The sequence below is a fragment of the Cervus elaphus genome, chromosome 13 (assembly GCF_910594005.1).
Source record: "Cervus elaphus chromosome 13, mCerEla1.1, whole genome shotgun sequence".
NCBI lineage: Eukaryota > Metazoa > Chordata > Mammalia > Artiodactyla > Cervidae > Cervus > Cervus elaphus.
Window position 1 is genome coordinate 68,988,861 of NC_057827.1, and position 22,297 is coordinate 69,011,157.

The window sequence follows — 22,297 nt, forward strand, 5'->3', positions numbered from 1 at the left end:
TTATTTGTTGTTTTTTTGATAATAGCCTTGCCGGTGGATTATTTACCACCTGAGCTATTGGAAAGATCCTCTGGAGAAGGGATAGGCTACCCACTCCAGTATTCTTGGGCTTCCCTTGTGGGTGAGCTGGTAAAAAATCCACCTGCAGTGTGGGAGATCTGGGTTCAATTGCTGGATTGGGAAGATCAACTGGAGAAGGGAAAGGCACATAGACACACACCAAAACCAGCAGGGCTTTCCTGACAGCTCAGTGCGTAAAGAGTCTGCCTGCAATGCAGGAGACCCGGCTTCGATTCCTGGGTCAGGAAGATCCGCTGGAGAAGGGATAGGCTACCCACTCCAGTGTTCTTGGCTTCCCTTGTGGCTCAGCTGGCAAAGAACCTGCCTGCAGTGCAGGAGACCTAGGTTCGATCCCTGGGTTGGAGGATCCCCTGAAGAAGAGAAAGGCTACCCACTCAGTATCCTGGCCTAGAGAATTCCATGTACTGTGTAGTCCATGGGGTCACAAAGAGCCCGACACGACTGAGCGACTTTCAGTTTGATAATAGCAATTCTAGTAGATGTAAAGTGGTAATCTCACTGTGGTTTTGATATACATTTCCCTTTTGGCTAGTGAAGTTGAGCATCTTTTCATGTGCCGGTTGGCCATCTGTATGTTTTTCTTGGAAAAGTGTCTCTTCAGGTCCTCTGGCCAGTTTTGATTGGGTTGTTTGTTTTTCGGATTTGAGTCCTATTCATTTTTGCTTTTGTTTCCTTGTCTGAGGAGACATATAAAAATAATTACCAAGATTAGTTGATGTCACAGAGCTTACTGCCTGTTTTCTTCTAGAATTTTTAGGGTTTCAGGTCTTACATTTAAATCTTTAAGCCATTTTGAATTTATTTTGTGCATGTCCAACTTGATCCTTTTGCATATAGCTGTCCAGTTTTTCCAACACTGTTTCTTGAAGAGGCTGTCTTTTCCCTGTTGTTTATTCTTGCCGCCTTTGTTGTAGTTGTTTTGTTCATTTGCTGAGTCTTGTCTGTTTGCAACTCCATGGTCTGCAGCATGCCAGGCTTCCCTGTCCTCGACTGTTTCCTGGAGTTTTCTCAGATTTATGTCCATTGAGTCAGTGATGCTATTTAATCATCTCATCCTCTGCTCCCCTCTTCTCCTTCTGCCTTCAGTCTTTTTTTCCAGCATCAGGGTCTTTTCCAGTGAGTCAGCCCTTTGCATTGGGTGACAAAAGTATTGGAGCGTCAGCATCAGCCCTTCCAAATGAATATTCAGGGTTTATTTCCTTTAGGATTGACTAGTTTGATTTCTTTGCAGTCCACGGGACTCTCAGGAGTCTTCAGCACCGCAATTTGAAGGCATTAATTCTTTGCTGCTCAGCCTTCTTTATAGTCCAGCTCTTACATCTGTACGTGACTGGAAAAGCCGTAGCTTTGACTGTACGCACCTTTGTCAGCACAGCGATGTCTCTGCTTTTTAATACATTGTCTAGAGTTGACATAACTTTCTTTCCAAGGAGCAGACATCTTTTAATTTCATGGCTTCAATCACCATCTGCAGTGATTTTGAAGCCCAAGAAAGTAAAATCTATCTGTGCTTCCTTTTTTTCCTCTTCTGTTCGCCATGAAATAGATTATCTGTGTTGTATATTAATTGTCAAAAAAAAAAGTGCAAGTTCATTTCTAGGCTCTCTATTCTATTCCGTTGATCTAGTGTGTGTTTTTGTGCCAGGATCATGCTGTTTTGGTGACTGTAGCTTTGTATTATAGTCTGAAGTCAGGGAGCATGCACCTTCAGTTCTGTTCTTCTTTCTGAAGATTGGCTATTCAGGGTCCTTTGTTTTGATAGGAATTTTGGAACTTTTTTATACTAGTACTGTGAAAAAATACCATTGGTATTTTGATAGAGTTGCATTGAGTCTGAACATTGTCTTGAGTAGTATGATCATTTTAACAGTATTAATTTCTTCCAGTCCATGAGCATGGCATATCTTTCCTTCTGTTTATATCATTTAGTTTTTTCATCATTGTCTTATAGTTTTCCATATGCAGATCTTTTACCTCCTTAGATTTATTCTGAGATATTTTATTCTTTTTGATGTGATGGTAACTGGGGTTTTCTTAATTTTTCTTACTTATAGTTGGTTGATAGTGTATAAAAATGCAACAGATTCAGTATATTAATTTTGTATCCTGCAACTTTTCCAACTTTATTGAAGGTTCTTTTAGTTTTTTTGGTGGCATCTTCAGGGTTTTCTATGTATAGTATCATGTCATCTGCAAAAAGTGATAGTTTTACTTCTTTCTTTTCAGTGTGGATTCCTTTTCTGTTTGTCTTATTGCTGTGGCTAGGACTTCTGAAACTATCTTGAATAAGAGTGGCAAGAGTGGGCCTATTGTCTTGTTCCTCATCTTAGAGAAAATGATTTCAGCTTTTCACTGTTGAGTATGATATTAGCTGTGTGCTTGTCATATGTGACCTTTATTATGGTGAGATATGGTTCCTCTGTACCCACTTTGTTGAGAGTTTTTGTCATAAATATATGTTGAATTTTGTCCATAGCTTTGTCTTCATCATTTGAGATGATGATTTGATTTTTTTATTCAGTTTGTTAGTTTGTTAATGTAGTGTACTGCATTGATTGATTTGCAGATAGTGAACCATCCTTGCACACCTGGGATAAATCCCACTTGTTCATAGTTTATGATCCTTTTGGTTTATTGTTGAGCTTGGTTTGCTAATAGTTTGTTGAGGATTTTTGTGACAGTGTTCATCAATGATATTGGCCTGTAACTTTATTTTGTGTGTGTGTGTGATGGTTTTGTATGATTTTGGTGTCAGAATGATTCTGACCTCATTGAGGTAAGTGTTCCTTCTGCAATTTTTTGAAATAGATTGAGAAGAATAGGTGTTGACTCCTCTCTAAATGTTTCATAGAATTCACCTCTGAAGCTGTCTGGTCCTATACTTTTGTTGAGAGTTTTTAAAATTACTGGTTCAGTTTCATTACTGGTAATTGGTGTGTTCATATTTTGTATTTCTTCCTGGTTTTGTCTTGGGAGATTGTACATTTCTAGGAGTTTGTCTGTGTCTCCTCTGAGTTGTCCATCTTATTGGCATATAATTGTTTGTGGTGGTCTCTTATGATTCTTTGTATTTCTCTGGTGTTAGTTGTAACCTTTTCTTTTCTGATTTATTGATTTGAGCCCTCTTTTTTCCTTGATGAATCTATCTAAAGGTCTATCAATTTTGTTTATCTTTTCAGAGTTAGCAGTCAGTTTAGTTGATGTTTTATATTGTTTTTTTTTTAAATTTTATTTACTTACTGATCTTTGTCCTTTTATACAGTTCATAAGGTCCTCAAGGCAAGTATATTGGGGGTGGTTTGCCGGTCCCTCCTCCAGTGGATCACATTTTGTCAGAACTCTCCACTATGACCCATTAGTCTTGGGTGGCCCTACAAATAGATGGGGAAACAGTGGAAACAGTGTCAGACTTTATTTTGGAGGGCTCCAAAATCACTGCAGATGGTGATTGCAGCCATGAAATTAAAAGACGCTTATTCCTTGGAAGGAATGTTATGACCAACCTAGATAGCATATTAAAAAGCAGAGACATTACTTTGCCAATAAAGGTCCGTCTAGTCACGGCTGTGGTTTTTCCAGTGGTCATGTATGCACTGTGAAGAAAGCTGAGCACTGAAGAATTGATGCTTTTGAACTGTGGTGTTGGAGAAGACTCTTGAGAGTCCCTTGGACTGCAAGGAGATCCAACTAGTCCATCCTAAAGGAGATCAGTCGTGGGTCTTCATTGGAAGAACTGATGCTGAAGCTAAAACTCCAATACTTAGGCTACATCATGTGAGGAGTTGACTCATTGGAAAAGACCCTGATGCTGGGAGGGATTGAGGGCAGGAGGAGAAGGGGATGACAGAGGATGAGATGGCTGGATGGCGTCACCGACTCGATGGACATGAGTTTGAGTAATCTCCGGGAGTTGGTGATGGACAGGGAGGCCTGGCATGCTGCGATTCATGGGATCGCAAAGAGTCAGACACGACTGAGCGACTGAACTGAACTGAACTGACACAGCATGGCTCACAGCTTCATCAAACTATGCAACCCCCTTCGCCACGACAAGGCAGTGATCCATGAAGGGGATATTACAGTGAAAGATGAGTCCCCCAGGTGTGAAGGTGTCCAATATGCTACTGGGGAAGAGTGAAGAAGAACTACTAGTAGCTCCAGAAAGAATGAAGTGGCTGGACCAAAGTAGAAACAATGCTCAGTTGTGGATATGTCTGGTGAGGAAAGTAAAATCTGATGCTGCTAAGAACAGTATTGCATAGGAACCTGGAGTGTTAGGTCCATGAATCTAGGTAAACTGGACATGGTCAAGCAGGAGATGATAAGACTAAACATTGACATCTTAGGAATCAGTGAACAAAAATGGGTGGGAATGGGCAAATTTAATGCAGATGACCACTAAATCTACTACTGTGGGCAGGAATCCCATAGAAGAAATGGAGTAGCCCTTATAATCAACAAAAGAGTCCGAAAGGGAATACTTGGGTGCAACCTCAAAAACAACAGAATGATCTTGGTTATTTCCAAGGCAAGCCATTCAATATCACAGTAATCCAAGTCTGTACCCAGCCACTAAAGTCAAAGAAGCTGAAGTTGATCAGTTTTATGAAGACCTCCTAGAACTTAACACCAAAAAAAGATGTTCTGTTCATCATTGGGGATTGGAATGCAAAAGTAGGAAGTCAAGAGATACCTGGAGTAAAGTTTGGCCTTGGAGTACAAAATGAAGCAGGGCAGAGGCTCACCGAATTCTTCCAAGAGAATGTACTGGTCATAGCAAATACCCTTTTTCAACAACACAAGAGACGACTTTACACGTGGACATCACCAAGTGGTCAATACAAAAATCAAATTGATCACATTCTTTGTAGCTGAAGATGGAGAAGCTCTATACAGTCAGCAAAAACTAGACCTGGAGCTGACTGTGGCTCAGGTTATCAGCTTTTCATGGCAAAATTCTGGCTTAAACTAAAGAAAACAGGGAAAACCACTAGGCCAGCCAGGAATGACTTAAATCAAATCCCCTATGAATATGCAGTGTAGATAACGAGTAGATTCAAGGGATTAGAACTTGTAAATAATGTTTCTGAAGAACTATGGATGGAGGCCTGTAATATTGTATAGGAGGCAATGAACAAAATCATCCCAAAGGAAAAAAGCAAAAAGGCAAAGTGGTTATCTGAGGAGGCATTACAAATAGCTAAAGAAGAGAAGTGAAAAGCAAGGGAGAAAGGGAAAGGTATACACAACTAAGCGCAGATTTCCAAAGAACAGCATGGAGAGATAAGGGCTTCTTCAATGAAGAGTGTCTAAAACTAGAAGAAAACAACAGAATGGGAAAGACTAGAGATCTCTTCAGGAAAATTGAAGATATCAAGGGAGCATTTTGCCCTAAGATGGGCACAATAAAGGACAAAATGGTAGAGACCTAGTAGATGCTGAAGAGACTAAGAAGAGATGGAAACAATACACAGAACAACTGTACAAAAAAGATCTTAATGAACTGGATTACTATGATGGTGTGAACAGTCACCCAGAGCCAGACATTCTGGAGAGCGAAGTCAAGTGGGCCTTGGGAAGCACTGCTGTTCCTAAAGTTAGTGGATGCTTTAAGGATGGTAGTGAAATTTTAGTAGAACTCTTCAAAATGCTAAAGGATGATGCCATCAAGGTATTGCATTCAATATGTCAGCAAATCTGGAAGATGCAGCAGTGGCTACAGGACTGGAAAAGATCAGTCCTCATCCCAATTCCCAAGAAGGGTAGTACTAAAGAATGTGCTAACCATCGGACAATTGCACTTATCTCCCATGCTAGTGAGGTCATGCTTAAAATCCTGCATGCTGCACTTCAGCATTATGTGAACCAAGAACTTCCAGATGTCCAGGTTGGGTTTAGAAAAGGAAGAGGAGAAACCAGAGATCAAATTGCAAACATTTGCTGGATCATAGAGATGGCAGTGGAATTCCAGAAAAACATCTACCTCTGTTTCATTGACTACCCCAAAGCCTTTGACTGTGTGGATCATAATAAACTGGAAAGCTCTTAAAGAGATGGGAATGCCAGACTGTCTTACCTATCTACTGAGAAACCTGTATTCGGGTCAAGAAACAACAGTTGGAACCCTGTATGGAACAACTAATTGGTTCAGGGTTGAGAAAGGAGTGTAACAGGGCTGTCTGCTGTCACCCTGTTTGTTCAGTCTATATGATGCCGTCATGAGAAATGCCAGGCTGGGTGAGTTACAAGCTGGAATCAAGATGGGTGGGAGAAACATCAACAACTACAGATACGTGGATGATACCACTCTAGTGGCAGAAAGCAAAGAAGATAAAGGGCCTCTTGATGAGGGTAAAGGAGAGTGAAAGGGTTGGCTTAAATTTTAAAAAAACTAAGATCATGTCATCCAGCCCCTTTACTTCATGGCAAGTAGAGGGGGACAAGGTGGAAGTAGTGACAGATTTCCTCTTCCTGGTCTCCAAAATCACTGCAGATGGTGACTGCAGCCATGAAATCAGAAGATGTTTGCTTCTTGGCAGGAAAGCTTTCAACAGTGTGTTGAAAAGCAGAGACATTACTCTGCCAACAAAGGTCCTTATAGTCAAGACTGTGGTCATCCCAGCTGGACTGTTAAGAAGGCAGAGCACCGAAGAGTTGATCCCTTCAAACTGTGGTGCTGGAGGAGACTCCTGAAAGTCCTTCAGACAGCAAGGAGATCAAACCAGTCAATCTTAAGGGAAATCAACCCTGAATACTCATTGGAAGGACTGATGCTGAAGCTGAAGCTCCAGTGTTTTGGTCACCTGATGTGAACAGCTGACTCACTGAGAAAGTCCCTGATGCTGAGGAAGATTGAGGGCAGAAGAAGAAGAGGATGTCAGTGGATGAGATGGCTGGATGACATCATCGATGAATGGACATGAACTTGGGCAAACTTCGGGAGATGGTGAGGGACAGGGAGGCCTGACGTGCTGCAGTCCACGGGTCGCAAAGAATCGGACACGACTGGGCAGCTGAGCAACAGCAGTGACATTTGTGTCTGGCTTTGCTAGGCCTTCGTGCTGCACACAGGCTTTCTCTGGTGGGGATGTGCTATGCTTAGTCGCTCAGTCACATCTGATTCTTTGCAACCAACCCCATGGACTATAGCCTGCCAGGCTCCTCTGTCCATGAAGATTGTCCAGGCAGGAATACTGGAGTAGATTGCCATGCCCTCCTCCAGGGGCATCTTCCCAACCCAGGGGTTGAACCCGGGTCTCCTGCTTTGCAGGTGAAGTCTTTACCAACTAAGCCACCGGGAAAGCCCCTAGTTGGGGCAAACGAGGGCTACTCTTTGTTGCAGTGTGTGAGCTTCTCATTGTGGTGACTTCTCTTTTTTGTGGAGAGTACGCTCTAGGGCAGCCTGGCTGCAGTAGTTGTGGTGGTGTGGGTTTTGTTGCTGTGTGGCATGTGGGATCTTCCTCAACCAGGGATCAAATCCATGAGCCCTGAATTGTCAGGTGGATTGTTAACCACTGGACCACCAGGAAAGTCCTGTATCTATTTTTTCCAGATTATTTTCCTTTATAGTTTATTACCAGGTAGTGAATTCCCCACATGAGAGTGAAAGAAAGTGAAAGTGTTAGTCACTCAGTCACGTCTGACTGTTTGTGACCCCATGGACTGAACCCCCCAGGCTCCTCTGTCTATGGAATTATCCAGTCAAGAATACTGGAGTGGGTAGCCATTCTCTGCTCCAGGGGATCTTCCCGATCCAGAGGTCAACCCAGGTCTCCTGCATTGCAGGCAGATTCTTTACCATCTGAGCCACCAGGGAAGCCCCATAATTCCCTGTGCTACACAGTAAATCATTGTTGTTTACCGATTTTATGTATAGTAGATTTTAGATTTTATCTGTTAGCCCCATGTTTCTAATTTATCCTCTCCCTTTTTCCCTTTTGGTATGTTTGTCTTCTATGTTTGTGAATCTATTTCTGTTTTGTATATAGATTGATTTTTATTATTTTTTAGATTCCATATTTAAGGAATACCATAAAATGTTTTTTTCCTGAATTACTTTACTGAGTATAACAATCTCTAGGTCCATCCATGTTCTGGCAATATTTGATTCTTTTTTTATGGGTGAATAATATTCTATAGTGTGTGTTTATATGTGTACACATATAAAATGGATGAAGCACAAGCTGGAATCAGGATTGCCCAGAGAAATATCAATAACCTCAGATATGCAGGTGACACCACCCTTATGGCAAGAAGTGAAGAACTAAAGAGCCTCTTGATGAAAGTGAAAGAGGAGAGTGAAAAAGTAGGCTTAAAATTCAACATTCAGGAAACTAAGATCATGGCATCTGGTCTCATCACTTCATGGCAAACAGATGGAGAAACAGTGGAAACAGTGAGAGACTTTATTTTCTTGGGCTTCAAAATCTCTGCAGATGGTGACTGCAGCCATGAAAACACCTGGCTCCTTGGAAGAAAAGCTATGACCAATCTAGACAGCATATTAAAAAGCAGAGACATTACTTTGCCGACAAAGGTCTGTCTAGTCAAAGCTATGGTTTTTCTAGTAGTCATGTATGGATGTGAGAGTTGGAATATAAAACTGAGTGCCAAAGAGCTGATGCTTTTGAACTGTGGTGTTGGAGAAGACTCTTGAGAGTCCCTTGGACTGCAAGGAGATCCACCAGTCCATCCTAAGGGAAATCAGTCCTGAATATTCATTGGAAGGGCTGATGCTGAAGCTGAAGCTCCAATACTTTGGTCACCTGATGTGAAGAACTGACTCACTGGAAAAGACCCTGATGCTGGGAAAGATTGAAGGCAGGAGAAAGGGATGACAGAGGATTAGATGGCTGGATGGCATCACCGACTCAGTGGACATGAGTTTGCGCAAGCTCCTGGAGTTGGTGATGGAGAGGGGAAGCCTGGTGTGCTGCAGTCCATGGGGTCGCAAAGAGTCGGACACGACTGAGTGACTGAACTGAACTGATATGTACACACACCTCATCTTCTCACGGCAGTCGTCTGTTCATGGGCACTTGGGTTGTTCTCATGTCTCGGCTATTATAAGTAGTGCTGCTGTGAACATTGGGGTGCACGTATCTTTTTGAATTTGAATTTTCATCTTTTCTGGATTTATGTCCAGGAGTGGCATTGCTGGATCATCTGGTAGCTCTTTTTTTTTTTTTTTTTTGGTTGTACCACACAGCATGCGGGATCCAAGTTCCCTGACCTTTGCGTCCCGAGTTGGAAGCATGGAGTTTTAACCAGTGGAATGCCAGGGAAGTCCTATTTTTTGTTTTTTAAGGAGCCTCCATACTGTTTTTCAGAGCGGCTGCAGGAAGTGTAGGAAGGTTCTCTTTCCTTCACACCCTCATCAATGTTTATCATTTGTAGACTTTTTGATGGTGGTCATTCTTAGTGGTTTGAGTTGATACCTCATTGTACTTTTAATGTGCATTTCTCTAATAATTAGCAATGTTGAGCATCTTTTCATGTACCTCTTGACCTTCTGTATGTCTGCTTTGCAAAAATGTCTGTTTAGATCTTCTGCCCATTTTTTGAGTGGGTTCTTCGTTTATTTGATGTTGAATTGTGTGAACTGTTTGTATGTTTTGGATGTTAACACTTTGTTGATCATATCATTTACAAATATTTTCTTTCTTCCTTTCTGTAGGTTGTCTTTTTGTTTCACTGATGGTGTTCTTTCCTGTGCAGAAGATTTTAGGTTTAATTAAGTTCCATTTGTTTATTTTTCTTTTCTTTTGCCTTAGGAGACCGATATAAGAAAATATTGGCATGAATTTATGTCAGAGAATGTTTTGCCTGTGTTTGCTTCTACGAGTTTTATGGTGTCATGTCTTTTATTTAGGTCTTTCAATCATTTTGAATTTATTTTTTGTAGTATAGTGTTATTATAGTCGCCATGCTGTTCATTACATCCCCATTATTTATTCATTCTAGCACTGAAAGTTTGTACCTTTTAATGTTCCCTTCATGATATCACCCCATTCCACCCTCCACCCCTGGTAAGCACCACTCTTCTCTGTGTCTGAGCTTTCTTCAGATTCCACGTTAGTGAGATCATGTGGTGTTTGTCTCTGCCTTGTTTTCCTTAAGTACTGCCCTCAAGATCCACCCAGATGGCAACGGTTCATTTTCATAGTTGAATAGTATTCCTGTGTGTCTATGTTCATTCTTTTATCCATGAATACACACTGAGGTTGTTTCCAGCATTGGCTGCTGCGTGTAGTGTTGCTGTGAACACTGACTGAGGTGCATGCGTCTTTCTGATCTAGTACTTTCCTTTTCTTCAGACAGATGGGATTGCTGGATCATATGATAGCTCTATTTTTAATTTTTGAGGAACCTCCATACTATTTTCCATAGTGGCTGCGCCAGTTCAATTTACATTGCCACTGACAATGTGCCTTTTCTCCACCTTCTGGCCAACGCTTGTTGTTTCTTATCTTTTTCATAATAGCCATTCTAACAGGTGTCAGGTAACACCTCATAGCATGTCCCTGATGATTAATAATGTTTTTTTTTTTTTTAATGTACGTGTTGGCCATATATATATATATATATGTATCTTCTTTGGAAAGCTGTCTAATTGAATCTTTGGCTCATTTTTAAATTGAATTTTTTTTTTTTGCTGTGAAGTTGTATGAGTTCTTTTTTATTTTGTATATTAGTCACAAAATCAGATACATGATTTGCAAGTATTTTCTCCAAAAATTTGCAAGTATTTTCTCTTTTGATTCAGTGGTTTTCAATGGATTGCCTTTTCATTTTGCTGATAAATTTCTTTGCTTTGCAGAAGTGTTTTATTTTGATGTAGTCACACTTATTTATTTTTGCTTTTGGTTTTGGGCTAACATTGTTATACATGTCTTTGCTTTGCTCTTTTGTGCTTACTCATTTCTGTGAGTCCCACTTCTGTTTCTTTAAACATTCCATATGTGTTTACAATTATGTAACTGCAATATCTGAAGTCCAGTATCTGCAAACTGTTGCACATAGTGTTTTGTTGAGTATTTGTCATCTTTGAATGTATTTTTATTGTGGCAGTCTGAGAGACTAATCCTCAAGGAAAGTTAACTTAAAATTGTTTTCCTCCTGCTGGGTCAAGAAGAGTAAACAAGGAATAGGTTATAGGTTTTTCAAGTTGCTTGTTTGTTGCCCACGTGTTTTTAAGCACTAGTTCTGCGGTCATGTGCCTCCCTGTAATTACACTAGGAAACTAAGAGTGAGATGGCGTTTCCTGAAACTGAGTGAGGTTTTGCTTTTCTTTATTCTGTTGTAGTGGGTATCCCTGTGAAAGCTCTAAATTCTTTAATTCTGGAAACATACTTAGTTTTCTTTTTGTAAGTAATCTGTTCAGGTTTTCCAGTTTTTAAGAAATGAGTAACATAAGAGGTATAAAATTGCAATCATGAAATAATTCTCTGCAAGTTTTAAATGAATTCTCTTTTCTTTTGTAAAAAAGAATTTTATCATGTATCACTTGAATGCATTCTTATGAAGAGAATCCAAACAATAAGAAAGTATGTGGAGCAAAAAGCACAAATTTCATTTTTTCCTCTCAATCCAGTGCCCCCACTTCTTTTCTAGGATTTATCCACTGTTTAACTTTACCAGGTGGTTTTTCTTATCTTCAGTTTGATATTTTTGCTTTTTAATTCATTTACTCATTAAAAAAATACTTAAGCTAGAAACAAGTATTCTCACTTTTAAAATAATGGTTTTATTAAGATATTCACAAAATGTACAATTTAATTGTTTAAAATGTACAAATCAGTGGTTTTCAGTATGTTCACATAATTGTGCAACCATCACTACTGAGTTTTGGACCATTCTTGCTGTCCCATGAGGAGATGCTTTGCCCATTAACAGTCACCCCTCCTTTCTCCCAAACACCCCACACCCATTAGCAACCTTCATTTACTTTCTGTCCATAGAATTGCCTACTCTGGATATCTCATATAGATGGAATTGTATACTATGTCTTTTTTTGTGACAGACTGCTTTCACTTTTAATATGATTTCAGGTTGAATCTATACTAAACATGAATCAATACTTCATTCTTGCTTATGGCAGTATAATAGTCCATCATATCCATAGACTAAATTTTGCTTATTTATTCATCAGTTGATGTACATTTGGATGGTTTCCACCTTTTGGCTGTTATGAATAGTGCTGTGAAAGTTTGTATACAAGTTTTTATGTGCTACACACTGGTTACCCACTCAGTATTCTTGCCTGGAGAATTCCATGGACAGAGGAGCCTGGCGGGCTGCAGTCCATGGATGGGGTCGCAAAGAGTTGCACGTGACTGAGCAGCTGACACTTGCACTTCTCACTTTGACCGTTTCCTTTCTCTGGGCTGTGCACCTGGGAGTGGAATTGCTGAGTCACGGTGACTCCGTTCAGCCTTTTGAAGACCCGCTCGACTCTTTTCTTTTCTGTGCTTGATTCCTTTGGATATCTATGCTGTGATTCAACCAGTTCCTGTGGATGGACTTTGAAGATTTTGCTGCATTGTAGCACTGTAGACAGTTCTTAATGACCATCCATGTTCGAATTCTCCAGAGAAACAGAAGCAGCGGTGTGTGGGTGAGTGTTTAGACATTATTTTACAGCATTGACTTTGGTGATTGTGGGTGCCCAGCACGCGTGGACTTGTAGGGCAGGCCCTGCCGGAGGAGGCTGAGGCTCAGTGTTGAGGCAGGGAAATCGCAGGTTTTGCCCATGAGGCCTTTCAGTGATTAGACAAAACACACCCACAGGATGGAGGATTTCTTCCTTACTTAACGTCAGCTCATACAGCCAAAGCTATAGTGTCTAGATTAACGCTGGATTCCATGCCTGGTGCTGTAACCAGCCCAGTTGACACCTGTGTTAAGAAATCTCTAGGGCAGGTACTTACAAGCTTTGAAAAATATGCTGGTGTTTTCTCTTCTTATTCTTTCTTTCTTTCTTTCTTAATGCTGGTTAGGACCCAATCAGTAAATTGGCCCAACCTGCACTTTGAAAAGCATTGCTGCTGATACATGTATCATATCTAGAAATGGGTTGCTGGGTTGCAGGGTATCTGTGCTTCAGCTTTCTCATACACTGCCAGTGTTCCCTGAAGCAGTTGTACCGATGTACATTCCCACTGGCAGTGTGAATTCCCTTGATGGCGACTGATAATTTCAGTTTCCTTATCTTTCTTCAGCTTCCCTCCAGGTAGGGAAGGTATTTAACACTTGGTAATCAACTTTGAACGAGGAGAATGTTGTGAATCACTGTTGTACAACTGTAACTTATAAAAATCTTGTACATCAATGACACTTCAATAAAAGCTCTACTAAACAAAAGAGAGCAGCTGCAGAGTTATTAACACCTTCAGCAGGTATCAGTGTCTGTCCAGAAATGAGTGGCACTGCTTTCTTTTCATTGTATTTGTATTCAGATTGCATACAGTGTAATGGACTGGTGTTTGGTGTCCGTATTTGTGAGTTTAAGGCATGTGTAGTTTCATGTAACCACCCCTGCAGCTGGGATACAGAACAGTTCCGTCTCCTCAAAACATTACCTCACACAACTCAGCCTTCCTCCCATTCCGTCCCTACCTTTATAGTTTTCACCTATCCCAGAATGTCATGTAAATGGAATTACACCGCATGTAAGCTTTTGGGGTATGGCCAAGTTGCTGCACGTATCAGTAGTTCATGTATTTTGAATGCTAGGTAGTATTGCTGTGTGTTTAACCTTTCCAGCTTGTTTAACCTTTTACTCTTTGAAGGACATTTGGGTTTCTTCCCCAGTTTTTGACAATTGTGAATTCTAAGTCATTGTGTGCAGGTTTTATTGTGAACATATATTAACTCTCCCTGGAAAAGGGAATGGCAGCTCACTTCAGTATTCTTGCCTGGAGAATACCATGGACAGAGGAGCCTGGCAGGCTACAGTCCATAGGATCACACAGATTCAGACACGACTGAAGCGACTTAGCATGCATGCCTGTATGTTAACTCTGTAGGGTATATAGTCAGGTAGAATTGTTGAGTCATTTGTTAAATACGGCTGTATCTGATTAAAGCTGCAGAACTTTTCTTGAGTGATTTTATCATTTTGCACCCATACCAGCACTGTCAGAAAGCCTCAGTTGCTCCTTATTCTTGTCAGTACTTGGTATTATCTGTCTCTTTTATTTTAGAAGTTCTAATAGTTATACACTGGTTTCTCATCGTGGCTTTAGTTTGCATTTCCATAATGATGTTGCTTTTCATGTGCTCATGTGCTATCTTTGGTGAAACAGTTGTTAAATCTTTTGCCCATTTTTAAAGTTGGCTTATTTTCTTACTGTCGTGTTTTAAATGTCTTTTATATGTTCTAGAGCCAAGTCCTTGTCCAGTGCTGTGCTTTGCTTATTAAAGTTGGGTTCTTCTCTGACTGTCGTGTTTTAAATGTCTTTTCTATGTTCTGGGGACGAGTACTTGTCCACTGCCATGCTTCACAGATGTTCTCTCACAGTCTGAGTTTTTATGAAGCTCAGTTTATTGTTTTTAACTTTTATGGATTGTGCTTTTGGTGTTATATCTAAGAATGCTTTCCTTAATCAAGTTCATGAAGATTTTCTCATGTTTTTTCCTAAAAGACTTGTGGCTTTAGTTTTACTTTTATATTTAAGATCCATTTTGAATTGAATTTCTGTAAGGTATGAGGTATAGGTCGAGTTTCACTTCTTTTGCATATAGAGATCCATTAAAAAAAAAAAAAAAAAAAACCACCTTCTTGGTCACACCACACACCATGTGGGATCTTTCTTAGTTCCTGATCTAGGATCAAACCCACACCTTCTGCAGTAGAAGCGCAGTCTTGACCACTGGACCAGCAAGGAAGTCCTTCTGATTATTAAAGTACCCTTTGTTGAAAAGATATCCTTTCCCCATTGAGTTGCTTTTGCATCTTTGTTTCAGATCAGTTGACCGTATTTATATGGGTTTATTTCTGGACTTCCATCTGTTCCATTGATCTGTGTGTCTCATTTACCAATACCACACTGCCTTGAATACTGTGCTTTTATATAGTGAGTCTTAAAGCAGAGTGGTGTAAGTTATCCAGCTTCAACCTGACTGCTGTGGCCTCATTTGCCTTTATATGCCATCCATTTGTCTGTGTCAGTATGAACTCAGATTATTATTATTTCATGATTTATGGGTCATTATTTTATTATAATCATTTATTTTGCTCAGATTATTGCAGGTTTGACCCATGGGAGATAGCTTCCATGATTCTTTGAGCACTCTGCTAGCTCTTGGGATTCCCCGGTAACTCAGCAGTGAAGAATTTTCCTGCAGTGCAGGAGATGCAGGAGACACAGGTTGGATCCCTGGGTGGGGAAGATCCCCTGAAGGAGGAAATGGCAATCCACTCCATTTTTCTTGCCAGGAAAATCCCTTGGACAGAGGAGCCTGGTGGGCTAAGGTCCATGGGGTTGCAAAGAGCCAGGCACTGAAGTGACTGAGCGCGCATGCTCCCTCCTGGCGTGACAGAGTACCCCGGGTTCTCCTGTACTTTTCCTGTCCTCGCCCTCCCAGGCCTGGAGCCAGCTGTTCTCCCATGGAGATCTAGTTTCCTTTGTTGTAAAATGATATTTAGAGACCAGGGTCTGACAGCTAAATGTGCTCATTTTCTTACTAGATTGTCATTGTGTCTAGAGTCTTGAGGTGGACAAACCGGGATCAGTAATGTATTTATGTGTGTGCATATATGTACGTCTGTGTACACTAAAAACGGTTGGTTATTAACAGTAAGCACCTGTTTCTGCAAAGCACCTCACAATTCTTTCTCACCTCCCTTTCTTTATCTGTAACGCTTTCACTCAGCAGGATTCTTCTGAGATTTGTTCATACCATGTGCCTGAATGGTTCATTCCTTTTTATTGCTGAGGTTTATTCCATTAAATGGTGGATATATTGCCATTTTAGGATGTTTGCTGGGCTTTCCCCCAAAGTGATAGTACCATTTCACACTTCTACCAGCAGCTTAGGAGAGTTCTGATTTCTCTACATTATGGCCCAACTGTGGGCATTGTCAGTCTTTTTAACTTTATACTCTGTAGTAGGTATGTTGTGACGTCTCATGTGGTTTTGTCTTTCTCTAATGACTGTTGGGTTTTAATTCCTTTCCATGTGTTTGCTATCCATTTCTTTGGTATTTATTTAAATCTTTTGCCCATTTCTTGACAGTTAAGGTTTTTCTTATTGTTCAGTCTTGAGAGTTCTTTATATATTCTGGATACAAGTCTCTATCAGATAATGTGGCTTATAATTATTTTTTCTTAGTCTTTGGCTTGGCTTTTATCCCTTTAGTAGTATTTGAAAATAAGTTGTTAACTTTGATGAGTCAAATTTATAAAGTTTTTTCTTTTATGGATTGTGCTTTTGGATGTTTATCTAATAATATCTCTCTAAACCTAAAATCAAAAATATTTTTCTCATGTTTTACAAGTTTTATAATTGGGGGGTTTATATTTAGTCTTGAATAAATTTCTGTATATGGGGTAAGACTAGATCTATTAATTTTTCTAAGTATGGATATCCATTTGTTTAGACATCATTTGTTTAAAATATTATTTTTCTCCATTGAATTTTACCTTTGCACCTTTGTGGAAAATCTGTTGATCCTATATGAGGGGTTCTGTTTTTGGATTCCATTCTGTTTCATTTCTTTCTCTATGTGCCAATACCACAGTCTTGATTACCAAATCTTTGTAATTAGTTCAGTTCAGACAGTATATGTTTTCCAGCTTTGCTTTTTTTCAAAGTAGTTATGGCTATTTTAGGTTCTTTACATTCCTGCAGGAATTTTAGAATGTTTGTCAATTCCTACAAAAAAGTAAACTGGGATTTTGATGGGATTGTGTTGAATCTATAGAGCACTTTGGGGAGAGTGCTGTCTTAATAATATTTGAGTCTTTCGATCCATATACATGATATATCTTTTTATTCAGTTAGACCTTTTAGTTTCTCAAACATTTTGCAATTTTCAGTGTATGTTTTCACTCTGACACGTTAGTCACTCAGTCGTGTCCAACTCTTTGCAGCCCCCTAGACTGTAGCCCATCAGGCTGTTTCGTCCACGGATTTCTTCAGGCAAGAACACTGGAGTAGGTTGCCGTTCCCTTCTCCAGGGAATCTTCCCCACCCAGAAATCAAACCGGAGTGTCCTGCATTGCAGGCAGATTCCTTACCATCTGAGTCACAAGGGAAGTCCACAGTGAAAGTGAAGTTGCTTAGTTGTGTCCGACTCTTGCAACCCCATGGACTGTAACCTGCCAGGCTCCTCTGTCTATGGGATTTTCCAGGCAGCAATACTAGAGTGGGTTGCCATTTCCTTCTCCAGGGGATCTTCCCGATCCAGGGATTGAACCCTGGTCTTCCGCACTGCAGGCAGACTTTTTTTTTTTTTTTTCAGGCAGACTCTTTACCGTCTGAGCCACCAGGGAAGCCCATGTCTATCACATCTATCAACTAAATAGGGGTATTCTTTCATTTTTATTTTTGATTACACACATATATAGAAATTGAATTGAAACAACTTTTTACTACTGATCTTGTTTCCTGCAACTTTGCCGAAACTCATTCATTCTAATAACTTTTTGTAGGAACAGTAGATTTTCTACACAGGTGATCATGTCATCTATGAATAAAATCAGTTTTAATTCTACTTTCTCAATGTGGATTCTTTTGTTTCTGTTTTGACTTTGGATTTTTATTTGAAATACCGAAAGCCTGTATTCCATGTCTGGTCCAGCCCCACACAAGTATTTGTTGACTTTATTTTTATTTTTAGATTTTGTGTGGCCTTAACATTGTTCTAAAAGTCAGAACCATATTAAAAAACCATATAAAAAAGTGACTTAAAAGCAGTCACTCCCATCTTTTATCATACTCCTGTGTCCCTGTTCATTACACCCTGTTCCTACCCAGCAGGTAAATTCCACCTTTAATCTTGCCTTGTTCATAGTCTTGCCTTCCCACCATTCCATCAGTTTTCTGTAAAGTAGCTGCCCCACAGATTTTAGCAGAAATTCATTAAAATCTAGAATACATTGTTATACAAAATTAAATAAAAGATCTGGCAATTTCATGAAAGCAGGAATTCTTAAACAAGACTAAAATTTTGTAAAAGTATGTTTATATTGGTGTGTGTGTTTAAGTTGAATTGTTTTCTGGAAGTAGGTTGCAAAACTTTCATCATGTTTCAGAGGAATTTATTTAAAGAGAAAAAGGTCAAGTAAGAGAATGTCTTTAGAATGAATGAGTTTGGATCCAAATCAGTCTAAAGACTGATATTAGTGAGCCCCTTGTCTCTTGAGTCTTTTGTACCTTTTGAAGATAACATCTTTTAATTGTCTGTATTGTAATTTTTAACTGTTGTTTGTGGTCAGTCCAGTTGTACATGTCATTTGTATACCTTTTGATCTACTGTTTTGTATCACAGATTTTTAAGAATTTGAATGCACTTCACACATTTCCTTTCAGTTTAAATCTTTTTAAATGGTTGGTTATTCTTTCTAAAGGGCTTCCCTGGTGGCTCTGTCGGTAAAGAATCTGCCTGCAGTGCTGGAGACATGGCTTTGATCCCTGGGTTGGGAAGATCTCCTTTAGGAGATCGTGGCAACCCACTCCAGTATTCTTGCCTGAAGAATCCCCATGGACAGAAGAGCCTGGCAGGCTACAGTCCATGGGGTCTCAGAGTCGGACACGACTGAGCAATTAAACACATACATAACGTTCTTTCTTAAAGTTGTTAAAAGAATTTTTGAATTCATTAAAATACCCAGTATGCTAATGGCAATGAAGGGTAAGGTTATGCAAAGCACACATGAAAAATTCATAGTTGAAAAGAATCCGTGAGCAACTTGCCGCATGCAGCTTCCCATGCCGCCTCAGCTCCCACTCCGTGTGTCCCTGTCTGGGCGCAGAGCATCTTAGTCCGTGGTGACTAAACCCTCAGGCATTGCAGCCGTCCTGGCTGAGCGCGAGCTCAGTCCAGGTCTGCCTCCCAGCAGCTGAGTGACCTGTTTGTTTCCTCACCTAGCAAATGAGAATAGTAGTCACACCTACCTCGTATGTGCCTGTTTGTTACATAAGTAAAAGTTTAGGTAGAAGAAGACTTGGAAGCAGAAATGTTTCAGCAAACTTCAGGACTCCCCCTGCACCCGCCCATGTTAAAGGCACAGGTTCCATTGGGGCAGATTTCAGTAGAGGCTGGGTGATGTCATCATCTTCTGAGGTTTAAAACAGACCAGAATGGTGGTGTTAGTTGTCACTAGTTATGTCTGCTAAAATTTTAATAAGAATTTTCCTTTTTTTATTTCTCCCAAGCCAAACTAGCAAGACGAAGTCAAGAACGAGACAATCTTGGAATGCTGGTCTGGTCACCTAATCAAAATCTATCAGAAGCAAAATGTAAGTTTTAAAGTACTTTTATCTTCCATCTTTCTTATTTACTGCAAACTTTTAGAGTTACCTTTGTAGCTGAAAGTCTCTAGATATATTACATTTATTTTACATTTTTAAAGTAAGTAATTTGAAGAATCTGAAAATATGTTCTTTATTGTCTTGTCATAATAATTTAAAGATTCTTAAAGTATAGTTTCATAATTTACTTTTTATTTAAAATGAGGAAGTAGCTAATATTCTGAAGTAACTAGGAGGAAAGGTTCAGAGTGGAAAGAAAATGATAATTCAGTGTATAATTTCTTCAGCTTGGAATTTATAGATCTATAAAGATGAAGAGTTAAACAGATTCCTTAGTGGAAGGATTACAGAGGGCACACGCGTTTACTGAAAACAGATTTCATGCTGTACGATTCGGCCTGGCCAGAGGCAGAGCTCCGAGTTGCCTCTTCTGTGTTTACATTTTGTGAGCGTGAATATTCTGAGCTACTTTGGGGTTTCTTTTAAGGGGTGGGGATCCTAGAGTGAGATTAATTGTATTTCCCAAGTTTGCCTTTTCACTTTTTCTGTCCCCTCTGCTCGAATGATCCAGGCAAGAATAATTTTATATTTGATATATTGCCATGAGTCTTTGCTATTTTTAAAGTTTTTTTTTTGTCATAGCTTTCAAGACAGAAAAAACTAAACTCCCCTCTTTGAGAATTATTCAGTGTGTGTGGGGTTGTCCATGGATGGAATTTATGGGGATTTGTGAACTCAGAAATCACACGTCAATTTTTTTTTTGTTTGTATATGTATGTTTTCCTGGAGAAAACTGAATTTTTCAAGGGCTCTTTGAAAAAAAAATAGGGTGAGAATCAGTGCTCTAAAATGTGTTAGGGCTTAGAAAGCATCAGTGGTAAATGTTGGTCAGGAAACTTGAATTGTGAATAAAGGCTGTACTCTCAGGCTTTGATCAGAATTTCCCAGATTGTGTTTTACAGTCAGTGTCAACAGGTTTCCTCTGTCAGATAAGAGTTAGAGGTGATACATATTGAATGTACACCTCTTGCACAGGTAACACGCATGTTTGCACATTTAAGATGCAGAGAGTTCATATGGTAAAGAAACGTTTAATTTTGACCAAAAAGGATCATTTTTAAAATACAGTGGAACATAGGAAATTCAACTACTCTTAGTAATGCTAAATTTAGCTAGAATAAAGTAATCTGAAATCTAATCTGATTTTTAGAGTATCTTAGTTTTGCCTCCATCAGGCTACTGCTTGATGAATTTATCATGGAGAAAGGAAGAGCAGAAGGAAGTGTATTGGCGTTTCCGATGCCCCTACTGTGCTGGGGAGGGAAGTCCTTTTTAGTATTTCCTGTTGGCTTTTTCCCTTTGATCATTTGCTCAAACATGTTGTTGCTTCTAACAGAGCTGAAAATCTGTGTCCATGTAATTTTTAAGCTTTGTTTTCTGATCACTGCTGAATAAGTTTGCTTCCCTGTGGGTCTCAGGTGCTCAGTTTTCCTGCCACCTCTGCTGTCCCCATCCAAGCTAAATCTGCCTGGTGGCCTCCAGGGTTTCCTGATGCTTCAGTTTTGGGGTCTTTTTTCATCTCTGTTGCACAGCTGGGTATATTCTATTTAATCACAGTGCCCCTCTTAAATTATGATGCCCAGAACTAAACATTAAAAATGTTGAGCATTTGTTGAGCATTGGACTAAAATGCTTTCCATATTTTTGTATCAGTGAGTCTTTTTTTTTTTTTTTCCATTTATTTTTATTAGTTGGAGGTTAATTACTTTACAATATTGTAGTGGTTTTTGTCATACATGGACATGAATCAGCCATGGGTTTACATGTATTCCCCATCTCGATCCCCCCTCCCACCTCCCTGTCCACCCGATTCCTCTGGGTCTTCCCGGTGCACCAGGCCCGAGCATTTGTCTCATGCATCCAGCCTGGGCTGGTGATCTGTTTCACCCTAGATAATATACATGTTTCGCTGCTGTTCTCTCGAAACATCCCACCCTCGCCTTCTCCCACAGAGTCCAAAATTCTGTTCTGTACATCTGTGTCTCTTTTTCTGTTTTGCATATAGGGTTATCGTTACCATCTCTCAGTCAGTCTTTACTGTAACGGAAGAGGACGTTTTTGTCCCCGTTTTACAGATGGCATTCCACGATTTGAAGAGGTTGTGAACACAGCATCATCAGTGGTGGAGCTGGGGGTGTCTGTGCTGATCTTCACCCTGGCTTACGCTCCCAGCGTGTCCCTCAGGTCACGTGCGTCAGGTCTCAGCCCCCTCTTCATTTCAGTTGCTGCCTGCTGTTACTACAGTGAAGATTGTATTAGTACCTCTTGCTGTTATTGTATTACCTTTGAAAATCCTGGGAGTCAGAATTTAATTTTAATATTAGCTTGTTTTTCCTAGACCTAGACGTAAAGAACAGTATATGAACAGTAATGGATTTTTTAAACAATGGTATTGCCTAAAATAAATTTGCAGCTTTAATGTAAGTCCTGATGCTGTTGATTAAAGCTTTAACTCTTAAACTAATCTAAAAGTAACATTTATATATTGTTGAAAGTTCAGAAGACACAGAAAAGTATGAAGAAGAAACAGTTCACCTCCCCTGTTATTTCATTACCCAGAGGTCACTGTTGTTAAACATTTTAGGATGTTTTCCCAGTCCCTTTTTCCCCTCTGTGCATGTTTTTGTAAGTGAGGTGATGGAATTTCATTGTGTATGAGTGCATATTATCTTCCTGA

At 39.8% G+C, this 22,297-nt stretch overlaps 1 protein-coding gene across 1 annotated transcript in view; it reads left to right on the top strand.

Annotated features, from left to right (window-relative positions):
- The window catches only part of RCOR1 (REST corepressor 1), a 118,732-nt gene that overhangs the window by 63,397 nt on the left and 33,038 nt on the right, over positions 1 to 22,297 (top strand). The window contains exon 3 of the mRNA XM_043921330.1: positions 19,465 to 19,548. Coding sequence (XP_043777265.1) covers positions 19,465 to 19,548 — 84 coding nt within the window. The remainder of the gene's footprint in view (positions 1 to 19,464; positions 19,549 to 22,297) is intronic.